The sequence below is a fragment of the Carassius auratus genome, chromosome 7 (genome assembly GCF_003368295.1).
Source record: "Carassius auratus strain Wakin chromosome 7, ASM336829v1, whole genome shotgun sequence".
In the NCBI taxonomy this organism is placed as follows: Eukaryota; Metazoa; Chordata; class Actinopteri; order Cypriniformes; family Cyprinidae; genus Carassius; species Carassius auratus.
The window spans coordinates 29140005-29153052 of record NC_039249.1 but is presented as its reverse complement, the minus strand read 5'-3'; the positions used below and the strand labels follow the sequence as shown (position 1 = coordinate 29153052).

The following is a 13048-nucleotide window of genomic DNA, read 5'->3' as shown; positions in this document are numbered from 1 at the left end:
GTGTGTGTAATTTTTTTGTGTCTTATTTTGGGTTAATTTTCCACCAGTATTTGATTTTATTCTGTGTTCAGATTATTTCACTTGTACTGTATGAGTGAAAAGTCATATGAAATGTATAAAACGGTTGAAGTGTAAGAATTCCTGTATGTTTTGATAAAAGCAGCGGGAGAGCGAGAGCAGACGTGGGAGATGGAAAGCCGTGAGCATGTGTGAAAGCGCCGCTTTGGTTGTTAGCATTCAGCGCACAGCGCCGCCATCCCATACTGCCAGTCTCCAAGACAACGGCCTACTTAGATCCACTCCACAGCACTACAGGCGAAGCTCTGCCAGTCACGAGGAGCGCAGGAAGAGCGTGTGTGTGTGTGTGTGTGTGTGTGTGTGTGTGTGTGAGGGATATAGAGGGGAGAGGGTGAACACTGCAGGCGTTTCATAACCAGCCGAATGCGTAGTGAGACGGCCATATGTCTGCAGCAGTCTGACCTCAGACATCCTTCCGTGCAGGGTTTTCCCTCTGGGTTGTTGTGTCATTCGCTGACAATGTATGAATCATCAATATCTGCCTGTTTGGATTGTTATCTGGCATTTTTTTGGAATCATACAAATTGCATTTGTTTATATCTTAGAAATTGTTTCATGCTGTATCGTTTGTTGCATCACTTGTCTGGTTTAGTCTTTTTGGGTCAGAGAATTATGTAATTCTTGTAATTCTGTTATGCATTTGAAGGGGAAAACAAGCATTTAAAAATCACCAGATTTATGGTCTGACATATTTTGTATAATGATTGCCGAAATCAAACAACCTTATATCTTATTGATTTTATTCATAAAGAATGCATTAGAATAATGCAACGCATTATACATATATATATATATATATATATAATGTATATGTATATATATGTATGTATGTTCGTGTACAAAAACAAATGTCTTTAGAAAAACAGACAACTGGCTATATCTTATGCATAGACAGTCTAACTGTTGTTAGACTAATGCAATTCTGATGTATAAATATCATTTAATATATTTTTATATATTATATTATATTATTTAACAGTAAAAGATTTTCTATAGAAAAGGCTGTTGTTAGACTAATGTAATGCTGAGGTATAACTAATATAATTAAATGATGGCAAATGAGATCAGATGTACTCACAATGGCTGTAATCAAACAATTTTTTAAACAAAATATTGTGTTTTAAATTGATGAAAACACTGAAAACTGAAAAGATTATACTTTTACAAGGTTGTTTTTAGACTTTAAAATTGATACAAGAATCCATTTGCAAATGCCAAAAAGCGCAAATTGATTAGTAGCCAAAATTAATGAACTGAAATAAATGCTGCTATACATTTTTCTACTTCATTTTACTGCAATCCAACTCGATATTTGAAAATTAGAAGTGCTGAAAACAGAATAACAGGGGTATAACTTTTTAGTAACACAAATAACTGAACATTTAAATAAAATAAAACAATACACCAAAAAAGTTAAAAATTTTACCCAGATTATAGTTCAAAAGAATTGTGAAGACCAATAGTTATCACTTCATTCAGTTCGCTGTGAACGTGTGAGTGAAGGTGTGCCGTGAAGCTTCAGGTATTATAGTATCTGTGTCTCTGTGTCAGATGTGATCAAGCTTCAGCTGGTGGATGCTGGTCTGGTGGAGTGTCTGCTGGAGGTGGTGGCTCAGACGGTGGACAGCGATAGGGACGAGGACGTGGCTCAGCTCAAGACATCCTCAGACCTCATGGTCCTTCTGCTGTTGGGAGGTACAGGACCAAATCTCAGAGATTAGCTTTAAATAAAAGCATTGAAAGAACAAACACTGGTGCATGCAAAATTATGTCAAACAGAAAAAACCTGCCTTGCTGGTTCATTGATATCTTGATGAATGGTAAAATCATTGACAGCCAGTCAGGATCCACCCTTAAAAGAGCTCAAGCATTTAAAGCAGTAGATGACAAAACTGCAGCATGTGTTTATAATTATCAGATTGTTATCAAATTATCAGATGATCTGTTGATTTGGATGGCAATAGTTATCGCTCTTAGTGTGAATGGCCTTAAAGGGCTTTGTAATTTGCATCGTTCTGTCATATTAAAATGTATTCGTGTGTGATGTGTTTTCCTGTAGACGAGTCGATGCAGAAGCTGTTTGAGGGGGGTAAAGGCAGCGTGTTTCAGAGGGTCCTTTCATGGGTGCCCTCCAACAACCACCAGCTCCAGCTAGCAGGAGCGCTCGCCATCGCCAACTTTGCCCGCAATGGTGAGACTTCAGCGGTGTTAGGGAAGGCTACTTTTAAAAATAATGCATTACGTTACTGCCTAGAAAGTAACCAATTGCATTACTTGGATACTTTTAATAGAAAGTAATGCATTGAGTTTGTTTTGCATTACATTTTCTCATCTGGGCTGAGCTTGCTTGTTTGTTTTTAATATAAAAAAGTTATTTCATGGCAAATATATTTGGTGGCAAATATCCTACCAAACTTGAAATGAATAAGCCTCAGGCTGGGTGAAATGTAAAATAGCATGTGTACAGTAGAGGGCACAGCTCAAACAAACCTTTCAGATGTGGAGAAATAAGAGGCATGAGAAGAACAATCGACACATTTCAGCAATAAAAAAATGTAAACAATGAATCACAAATGTTATGGTTGTGTGTGTTTATAAGTTAACGTACCCCTTGCAGAATTTGCAAAATTTTAATAATTGAAACAAAATAATTGGGATCGTGAAAATTGTATGTAATTTTTTTTTAGTACTGTCCTGAATATGCTATTTCACATAACAAATGTTTATATACTCCACAAGACAAAACTGAACAAGAACAAGAACTGAATTGATAAAAATGAGCCCATTCAAAAGTGTACACACCCTTGAATCTTAACACTATGTGTTATTTCCTGGATGATCTACAACTGTTTTTACATTTTGTGATAAGTCTTCATGAGTCCCTTGCTGGTCCTGAGCAGTTCCTAAAGAAAAAAATACCCAAACTCAAGGCACATTCTTTGGTTTTCCAGCATCTTCTGCATATTTTAACCCTTTCCAACAGTGAATGTATGATTAAAAGAACCATCTTTTAATTATAACTGACAACTGAGGGACTTATGCATTACTATTACAAAAGGTGAAAACCTTACTGTACTGTACTGGTGTTTAAGAAGGCCACACGATGAATCTAGAGTCAGGGGGATGTAAACTTTTTAAATGGATGATTAGGGAAAATTGAAATTATTTTGTCTTCTGAGAAACATGTAAGTATTTATGTAGCTTCTGAAGTCCAGTACTAAATGGAAAAAAATATGATTGTTAAATAAAATAAGAGAAATTTACATATCACCATCCTGTTCAAAAGTTTACACCCCCCTGCTCTTAATGCATTGTGTTGCCTTCTTGAGCGTCAGTGAATGTTTTCACCTTTTGTAATAGTTATGCATAAGCCCCTCAGTTGCTCTTAGTGTTAAAAGATGGATCTCAAAATCATACATTCACTGTTGTAAAGGGTTCAAATATGCAGAAGATGCTTGAAAACCACAGAATGTGAAGGAGCGGGGGGATTTTTCTCAAGAACAGCAGGCAGTTGCTCAGGACCAACAACGGATTCATGAAGACTTATAACAAAATATAAAAACAGTCGTAGATCATCCAGGAAACGACATACAGTATTTGTTTTGTGTAGTATATGTAAACATTTGTTATGTGGAATCGCTTATTCATGACCGTACTTAATAAAAATAACATGCAATTTTCATTATCCCTCTTAATTATCATCATTTTGCACATTCTGCAAGGGGTATGCAAAATTATGAGCACAACTTTTTTTTTTTATCTAAAATCATTCATATGGATAAATTGGATCATCAAAGGTCAACTGCAAAGACATTGGTTAATAAAATAGGGATTAAATACATAAAGGATATGTTTGCTTTTTAGCATATTTAATTAATGAGTTTGCATTTCACTCTTTTAATTAATTTTAAGGAATACTAAATCCGTTTTTTTCTCCAAGTGAGATTAGTAAATGCATGTTCACATTGAGTTACAGTAAGCGTCATGTTTACACAGCACACTTGATTTCTCTCAACATGGGGACAGGGGCGCTGTCCATCAACAAATGAGAAGACAAAGTAACTGGTGTTACTTATTTGAAAAATAACATTTCTGTAAATTACAAAAATAGTGTGTTATTTACTAATTTCTTGAAAAAAGTAATCTGATGACGTAACTCTTAATTACTTGTAATACGTTACCCCTATACTGTACGTTTTGTGTACAGATGGGAACTGCATCCACATGGTAGACACTGGTATCGTACAGAAGCTTCTGGAGCTGTTGGACAGACATGTTGAAGAGGGGAACGTGACGGTGCAGCACGCCGCCCTCAGCGCTCTGAGGAACCTCGCCATCCCGGGTCAGTCTCAACCGTTGAATGATTCACTCACCTGTGCAGGAGTGTCTTAAAACTAGATCTGCTCCATCTTCTTCTCTCTTCTCTAGTGGTCAACAAATCTAAGATGCTCTTGGCTGGTGTGTCGGATGTAGTGCTGAAGTTCCTCAAATCTGAGATGCCTCCAGTCCAGTTCAAGCTTCTGGGAACATTACGGATGCTCATCGACACTCAGGGTATGAATTAACTGAAAACAAAACAACTATCTACAGATAGTTTAACCCCAGAATCATACCATTGGTTGAGCTGGTGTTGCTGTGCTGACTGGTTGTGATGCTCAAACTAAATTTGTCAAAATTATACAATTTCCATGTACAAAAATACAATGTCAAAATGTTTTTGTTATTAAGTATTATTGATTATTAATTATGAATTCATGTGTTAACATATATCCTTTTGAAACAGTGAGTTGGGACAGGCAATCCCTTTAGTTCTTTAGGGGGTGGGACAATACCATTCTAAAGAGAAAGTGATTGGACAAAATTGGCCACGCCCACGAGTGCAGGTTGCATCATTAGTTTTTTTTGCTCCTTTTTTTCTGAAAGAGAATTTATTTTTCAATTGTAAAAAAAAATAAAAAAATTCTGTCAAATATGAATATTCATACTTGTGTATTTTCATTAAACAAGTATGGATATTGTAGTGTATGTTTTTAAAAAAAATGTAATTTAATTTTAATTTAATGTTATTTACATTTTGTATTATTTTTTATATTAATTACTTCTATATACTTATATTTATTGCTATTGGTCTATTACAATTTCGATTGGTCTAGTTTCAGCCCAAAATACCTAACAGCTGGAAAATGTCATTTTTGGGGGCGTGCCTAAAAAATATCTGTTTTGGAGTGCATCACTTTAAATGCAAATGAACTGCATATTCTCATCCCGTCTCCACCCCGTAAAAGTGGATTTTGCATAATAGGTGCCCTTTAAACAAGTATGAATATTATATTATTTTTAAATGTATTAATATTATTATTATTTTTTTGTAATAATTACTTTATTATTTACTAATACTAATCAAAATGACCAAAAAACACATAACAAAATTACTAAAACTTAAACTAAAATTCAACTGGCCACTGAAAGTATAAAAATAAAAGCTAATTCATAATCATTAATATAGTATTTAAATGAAAGATTAAAATAACACTGATTTAATTGGAGCTTCAAATGTGTATGCCTGCTAACATTTTGCATGCGGATGACCACAAACAAAGATGAGCTAAAAGCCACAAAATAAGACACAGTTCTTGATCCCATTGATATTTAACTGAAGTTGATTAGCTTACAGGTCCCTGTATGTTTTACAGCTGTTTACCTGAGTCAAAGACAGCATGTGTGATTTGATCTCAGGCCTGTCTCAGCTGCTGCCACACAGCAGTCAGTCTCTGATATTAAGTTGAGCGGAGGATCGATTTGCATTGTCTTTCATTGGCAACAGCCCAGCCGTGTTAGCTCTCAATGACAGCTTGGGTTTAAAATGAATATTCCGGGGTGAATTCAACTTGAACTGTATCGACAGCATCAGTGACAGTCTGTCAATTACCACAGAAAATAATTTCAACCCATCTCAGAGTGTCAAAAAACAACTACTGAAATATGTGTACAGCATGTGATGGAACAACAATGGTTTTTATCAGACATGATTTATTATGTTACATTTAATGCCAGAAAATGCTTTTAAGAGGAATGTGCCATGAGAGATGGGGGGGGGGGGGGGGGTAATTCCGATTTTTCTGATTAAAAATTGTGTTTTCTATTTAAATTTTAAGTCTAAAATATGAAACTAAATTATTTTAGTTTAAATAATATTAAACAAATTTATTAAAAATAAGCGCTTTTCATTCCAATTTTGCGGAGATTAACAGAAAAAATACATTTAATTCCAGGATTTTGAGATACTGTAAACATCGCTTTGTGATATTGTGTGTTAATGAACACAGTGCCATGCTTCACTCTGAAACATGTTGTCCATATATTTATTTAATTAAATCTCAGATTTTACGATTTGGTAATTGCACTAAGCCTATTTTTCTCTGATTACTTGGTGGTTTCTTGGTGGATTCTATGGTGGTTTGTGTTCAGTAGCTAATGTTTATCGCTGTGTGTGTGTGTGTGTGTGTGTGTGTGTGTGTGTGTGTGTGTGTGTGTGTGTGTGTGTGTGTGTGTGTGTGTGTGTGTGTGTCGCAGCTGACGCAGCAGAGCAGCTGGGGACGAACACAAAACTGGTGGAGCGTTTGGTGGAGTGGTGTGAAGCGAAAGACCACGCCGGAGTGATGGGAGAGTCCAACCGCCTGCTGTCCGCTCTCATCCGACACAGCAAGTCAAAGGTCTCTCATTTAGGACCCTATGATTTCTGTGATGCAGAATTTTTTTTTTCAAACATTAAAAACCGATTTCATAGGGTGTTACTTAGCTGTCCTCGGGAAGCTTCTGACTGCTTTTTTCTTTCTGAATAGGATGTGGTCCGAACAGTCATACAAGGTGGAGGTGTCAAGCACTTGGTAATCATGGCGACGAGCGAACACATGATCATGCAGAATGAAGCGCTGGTGGCCTTGGGTCTCATAGCGGCACTAGACCTGGGTAAAAACCAAATACTACTGTATGTTAGGGTCAATTCAGGTCAACTGTGGCACTTTTTGCCATTGATATGACTGGGAAGATATGCCCTAATTATCCTGAATTAACCCCTACATATATATATTTTTGTTGAGATGATGACAGACCTGAAAGTCTTTAAGCAGGCTGATATCAGTGTTACTTGTATATTTTTCATAAAGTATCTTATATACTTATATAAGATCATTTTAGCGTTGCTTATATAGTTTTCATTTTAGTTTGTTCATTTAAAAGTTTAGTCATTTCATTGTGCTGCTGGTAATCAAACAGTTGATGGTTGTCATTGAGTTCCATAGTTTTTTTTTCTTCTATTATGACAGAACCTTCATTTTTGGGTGAACTGTCCGTTTAACAGTAACAGCCCTTGTAAAGTAGTTCCTGTGGCTCAGTGGTGGAGCATTGCGTTAGCAGTGCTAAAGGTTGTGGGTTCGATTCCTAGGGAACACACATAATGGTAAAAAAAAAAAGTATACTGTAGCCTACATGCACAGTAAGTCGCTTTGGATAAAAGCATCTGCTAAATGCATAAATGTAAACTAGTTAACGTTTGTCTTTGTGATGAATAGCAAAAAGAGTCCTAATTTACCTAAATTCACCTAAATTGAACAGATTCAGGGATTCAGTTGCAATTTATTGCGGTTGATAGCCTTATTGAAATACCGAAATAGCTCAACTTAAATATTAACACAATTGGTAGTATTTGTTTTATTTTTTGTAAAATTGTTGTTTTGTAAAGGTATGTATATGTATGTATATATATATATATATATATATATATATATATATATATATATATATATATGCACAATTTGTATTTGTCTTACCAAATTTATTTGAATAATTTAAGCCTTTAGTAACATCATTTTTACATTTATGCATTTAGCAGATGTTTTTTTTCCAAAACATCTGGCAAAAGAGAAACAAAACCAATTCATCAAAGAGCCAACAATATTCAGACTACACACTAGATTAGGAAACAAGTTAGAGAAGAGGAGAAATGCCGAAGAAGTGCATTTGTTTGAGTTATTCCGGACTTTTAACTGAGTCACATCATGGTTTTGATTTCAGACTGTGCAGAGAAGGACTTTGTCGCTGCTAATCTGGTGCAGGTTCTACACAGACTACTAACAGATGAACACAGTGCACCGGAGATCAAATACAACTCCATGATCCTCATCTGCTCCATCATGGGATCAGGTGAGCCAGGAGATTCACAAACAAATGATTCAACGCATTCACACGTCTGCTTTCTATACCAGTGTTGTTATTGTTAACTCAAACTGAAACTAATCATTATCATTGACTGACATAAAATATAAATATGAAATGAAAATATCAAACAAAAAATGGAAATTGTTTTAGCAATTATCTAAAATAAAGTCAATTAAAAATCTTAAAAACCAAGAAACTTGTTATATTTTACACGTTCATGTTCAAGTCTGCTTTATTGTCAATTTCCACATGTACAGAACATACATACAGAGATTCGAAATTGCGTTACTCTCAGACCCCGGTGCATACAGATAACATTAACATTAAAACCTAAAAAATCTAGATCAAATATAAAATGTAGATACAACTATACAATAAGGGAATGTAAAAAAAAAAAGGCATATAATAAAATTAAAAATAAAGTTAAATAAAGTAGCGCAAGGCAAATTACAGATATAGTGCAAATCAATGAAGTGAACAACAGTGCAGATAAAAGATTATTTAGTGCAAAAACAAAAGCTTATTAAGTCTGATTAAAGTGACAAGTGACCAAGAGCAGCTATTTTATTTAACTGACTGATGAGGTAGTGGAATGACGTCAGTTCCATGCCGAATGAGGTAGTGAGCAGACCAATGCTGCACAAAGTGACTAGTGCATGCATCATATAACAAGCTGCCCTTCATCCACCAGTGTTACATATATAAAAATTACAAGGTTAAAAAATGCAATACACGCATTAAGTTGTAAATAAAGCAATACAATTAAGATTACTGGATTATGTTTTCTGCTTCAAAATTTCATTTTAATTCATTGCTTTCTTTTTCATTAATCATAAGCGTGCTAACGATGTGAAAACTGTTCCTTGACCATTTTTAGATGATGAGAATTTTGAAAACCATTTACGTTCATAACGCACATTCCTAGTGTTATTATGAACGATTCATCACTACCTTATTCTGATTTTTTTATGTTTTCTTCATAATGTTATACATTTTAATAACTCTTTATCATTTACTAGTTTAATATCATGTTTGGCTTTACTGAAGTAAAATGAGTTGTGAATGCTGTTTGACTACACTTTGAATATGTGCATTTCCTCTTCTCAACCTCAGAGCCGCTGCATAAAGAAGTGCAGAGCTTGGCCTTCATCGACGTGGTGTCCGGTCTGCGCTCACATGAGAACAAGACGGTGGCGCACCAGGCCTCTCTCACAGAGCAAAGGTTAACGGCGCAGAGCTAAAGGACTCTTCCACAGCATCTCCTCCCTGCCTGCTTCCCCTCACACACGTATCTCTCGTTGTCATGTGCCAAGCTGTTGTCCCCTCCGCGTTCCCTGCTACAGACTCTCAAAGCCCTCTGTTTGCCCCGTGCATGCAGAGACGTGTTACCCAAAGGCGGCCATACTTTGTAGACCGCCTTCTGCAATAGATTCATACCCGAACAGCAAAATATTTTTAAAAGACCATAGCTGTGATAAAAAAAACAAAACAATATGAAATTCACCTATAAAGATAGTCGAGATAAAAATAGAACATGCTGGCAGTGGATTAGCGCAGCTGTGCTTTCATGACATGTAAAATCACCAACTTGTGCATGTTTTTTTTTTTTTTTAATTGTCCAGTTTGTTGATGTTCAGCTATTCAAGCCACGCCCATATGATATGCCACGCCCCCTATCCTTCTGCTTACTAATTTACATAGAAGAGTAGAGATGAAATGTGTTTGTACTGTATAGGGCACCTCTGGACCAGCGCATGGACTTTTTCATATTTTGCCTCCTGGTACTCGTGCCACCCATAATCCATATCTACTGGAAAGAGCTAATTCCATATCATTAGTCTGTTGCATTTACAAAAATCTGTGATTATTGTCATATGGATGTGTGAAGAAGTCATATATCTTGATACCGAGGACTACAGTCGTTGTATGTGATGCTCTTGGAAACATGAGTTTGATTATTTCAGGACCTCAATAAAACAAGTGACGTCATTATAGTATCAATAACTTAAAAAGGATAGTTCACCAAAAAAATAAAACAATTCTTTCATCATTTATTCACCTTCAAGTGGTTCCAAAACTCTATGGCTTGCTTTCTTTTGTTAGCACACACAAAAAGATGTTTTGAAGAATGATGGTAGCCAAACAGTTTTGGGTCTTGTTGACTTCTATGGTATTTTTGTCCATACTGTGGAAGTCAGTGGGACTTGGAACTATTTAGTTACCAACATTCTTGAAAATATCTTCTTTTGTGTTCCTTCTTTTGTCTGTAGAAGGTATCTTGAATAATTTAGTATCCAAATTTTTTCAAGTCCCATTGACTTCCATAGTATTTTTGTCTGTACTGTGGAGGTCAGTTGGACCGAAATGGTTTGGTTACCAAAATTCTTCAAAATAACCTTCTTTTTTGAAGGATGAAACTATTTGGTTACCAAATCCTGCAAAATATCTTGTGTTCCACAGAAAAAATGAATAACATTGAATAGATACATTTAACATATATAGTGTACATAAAAGATACTTGAATGTTGGTAACGAATGTTGGTAACCAGCATTTTTTGGGGCTTGACTTCCATGGTATTATATAGTCAGTGAAACCTGAAACTATTTGGTAACCAAATTCTTCGAAATATATTTTTATTTGTTCCACAAACTAAGGAAATGCCTACATTCTATAGAAAGTATTTTGGGAAAACGTTGGTAACCAGATATTTTTGGATTCAATTGGACTTGAATGGTACATTTTATCTGTGCTATGAAAGTTAAATGGACCTAGAGCCAAATAAAGAAATTCAAAGACCCGAAAAGCGAACAAAGATATTTTGAAGAATGTTGGTAACCAGACAGTTTAGTGTCCCAAAGACTTCCATTGTATTTTTGTCTATACTATGGAAGTCAGTGGGACTGAAACGGTTTGGATACCAAAATTCGTCAAAATAATCTTCATAACATTTAACATTTGGTTAACAAATTCTGAAAAATATCTTATTTTGTGTTCCACAGAAGAAAGGAATTCCAACATTCTATAGATACATACAAATAAGAAGATATCTAGATGAATGTTGGTCACTAAACATTTGAAGTGAAGTGAAGAAAGGAATGGCAACATTCTGTAGAAGGTATTTTAAAGATGTTTTGTGTCCTATTGACGTCCATTGTATTTTTGGCCCATACTATGGAAGTCAATGGGAATGTTGTTTATCGATATATCTTCTTTTGTGCTCCAGAGAAAATGCATGCAATGCATACAGGTTTGGAACAACATGAGTATGAGTGAATGATGACATGTTTTTCCATTTTGGGAGGACTATGCCTTTTAAACATACATTCCTGGTCAGGAAATAACTAGCATGACTGCCAGTACGCCATTAGCACACACACACACACACACATACAGTAGACATCATGGCAGATTACTGAGACATGTAAGGGCTGGGACAGGTTAAACCGCTGAGCAAGGTAACCGGATAATAATGATAATAATACTTATGTCTCAGACGACAAACAATCATTGTGAATGTTTCTTTTGAGAATGTGTTGTTTAGTTTTTTTGCATGTGTCCTTCTTTCCATCCTCTCCAGTATCCTCTGAACATGCACCTCCTTGCATGTCCGATACTGTGAACATTTCTTATTTATCATGTTTGTACCCTCGAGGATCCACATGGCAATCCAGTTTATCTACAGTAGAGCCGTACAAATATAAACGGAAATAATAGTTGTAAATGTCATTGAACTGTACATTTCAAAGATTTAAACTTATTAAAACAATTGCTGGTGACAAATTTATGCTCTGGGATTCTACCTTGACTTGTTGTCAAAGTTAATATTATTTAATGTGGAAATGCTTTATTACGTGAATGTTGACGGGAAAGACTTGAGATTAATAACACACTGCACTGGACTTTTATTCAACTGCATAAATCTTTAGGTTGAATAAAAACTCCCTCATTCGTCTTTTCCATTTCGACGTCAAGTAGGGAATAAAATGATTTGAGAAAGTGGATTGAATCACAAGAATCACTAGTGATGCATTTTGGGGTAAGAAAATCCATCATTGTCAAAAAGGATGTTGAAATATTCTAAAGCAGCTCTAATAAAATGGCAGGGACTTTTTGTTGTTGTTGTGTAGATTTAAATTATTAAAAACATACATGCATAAACACGCATAGAGTAAAATATGCAAGCCCATTTATATCACGTGAGGGAGAAACAAAAAAAGTTAATTATAAATCAAAATTATGACATGGGAGCCTACTAAATTGCAGTTAATATAGATAATATAACTGTATAATAATAATAATGGAATCAATATAACTATATTGTGACAAGTCAAAACTATATCATGGCAAAACATTGAAATTATGTCGGTCAAATTTAAGACAATGAGTGGAAATTATAAGAGTACTCAAAATTTGGTCATTATTATAAAACAAGTTTAAATTGACATAGATAAAAAGTAACAATTATGAGATCTTAAGTCAAAATTGACAAAAAGCCATATTCATAATCAGATGAAATTGACTTTTGTCACAATCTGTCAATATGTCATAATTTGCAGAAGTTGACAAGTTACAGTTCTGAGATAAAAAGTCTAAATTGTGGATACGTCATAATTATGAGATCATAATTACATCTGAATTATTAGAAGTCAAAATTCATTTAAATGATGAGAAATTCATAATTATGACAAAAAATTTGTGCAATATGCAAAAATGGTAACATGGGACTGAAAATTGTATTATACAGAAACCCCA

General features: G+C 35.0%; 1 protein-coding gene across 3 annotated transcripts in view; it reads left to right on the top strand.

The window, feature by feature from the left end:
* Window positions 1-12080, top strand: part of LOC113106433 (rap1 GTPase-GDP dissociation stimulator 1-like) — a 36467-nt gene extending 24387 nt beyond the window's left edge. For all 3 annotated transcript variants that reach the window (XM_026268350.1, XM_026268349.1, XM_026268352.1), the window contains 8 exons: window positions 1630-1773; window positions 2138-2269; window positions 4286-4420; window positions 4507-4632; window positions 6652-6791; window positions 6921-7047; window positions 8152-8280; window positions 9409-12080. In XM_026268350.1, coding sequence (XP_026124135.1) covers window positions 1630-1773; window positions 2138-2269; window positions 4286-4420; window positions 4507-4632; window positions 6652-6791; window positions 6921-7047; window positions 8152-8280; window positions 9409-9536 — 1061 coding nt within the window. In that variant the 3' untranslated portion in view covers window positions 9537-12080. The remainder of the gene's footprint in view (window positions 1-1629; window positions 1774-2137; window positions 2270-4285; window positions 4421-4506; window positions 4633-6651; window positions 6792-6920; window positions 7048-8151; window positions 8281-9408) is intronic.
* The last annotated feature ends 968 nt before the right edge of the window (window positions 12081-13048 follow it).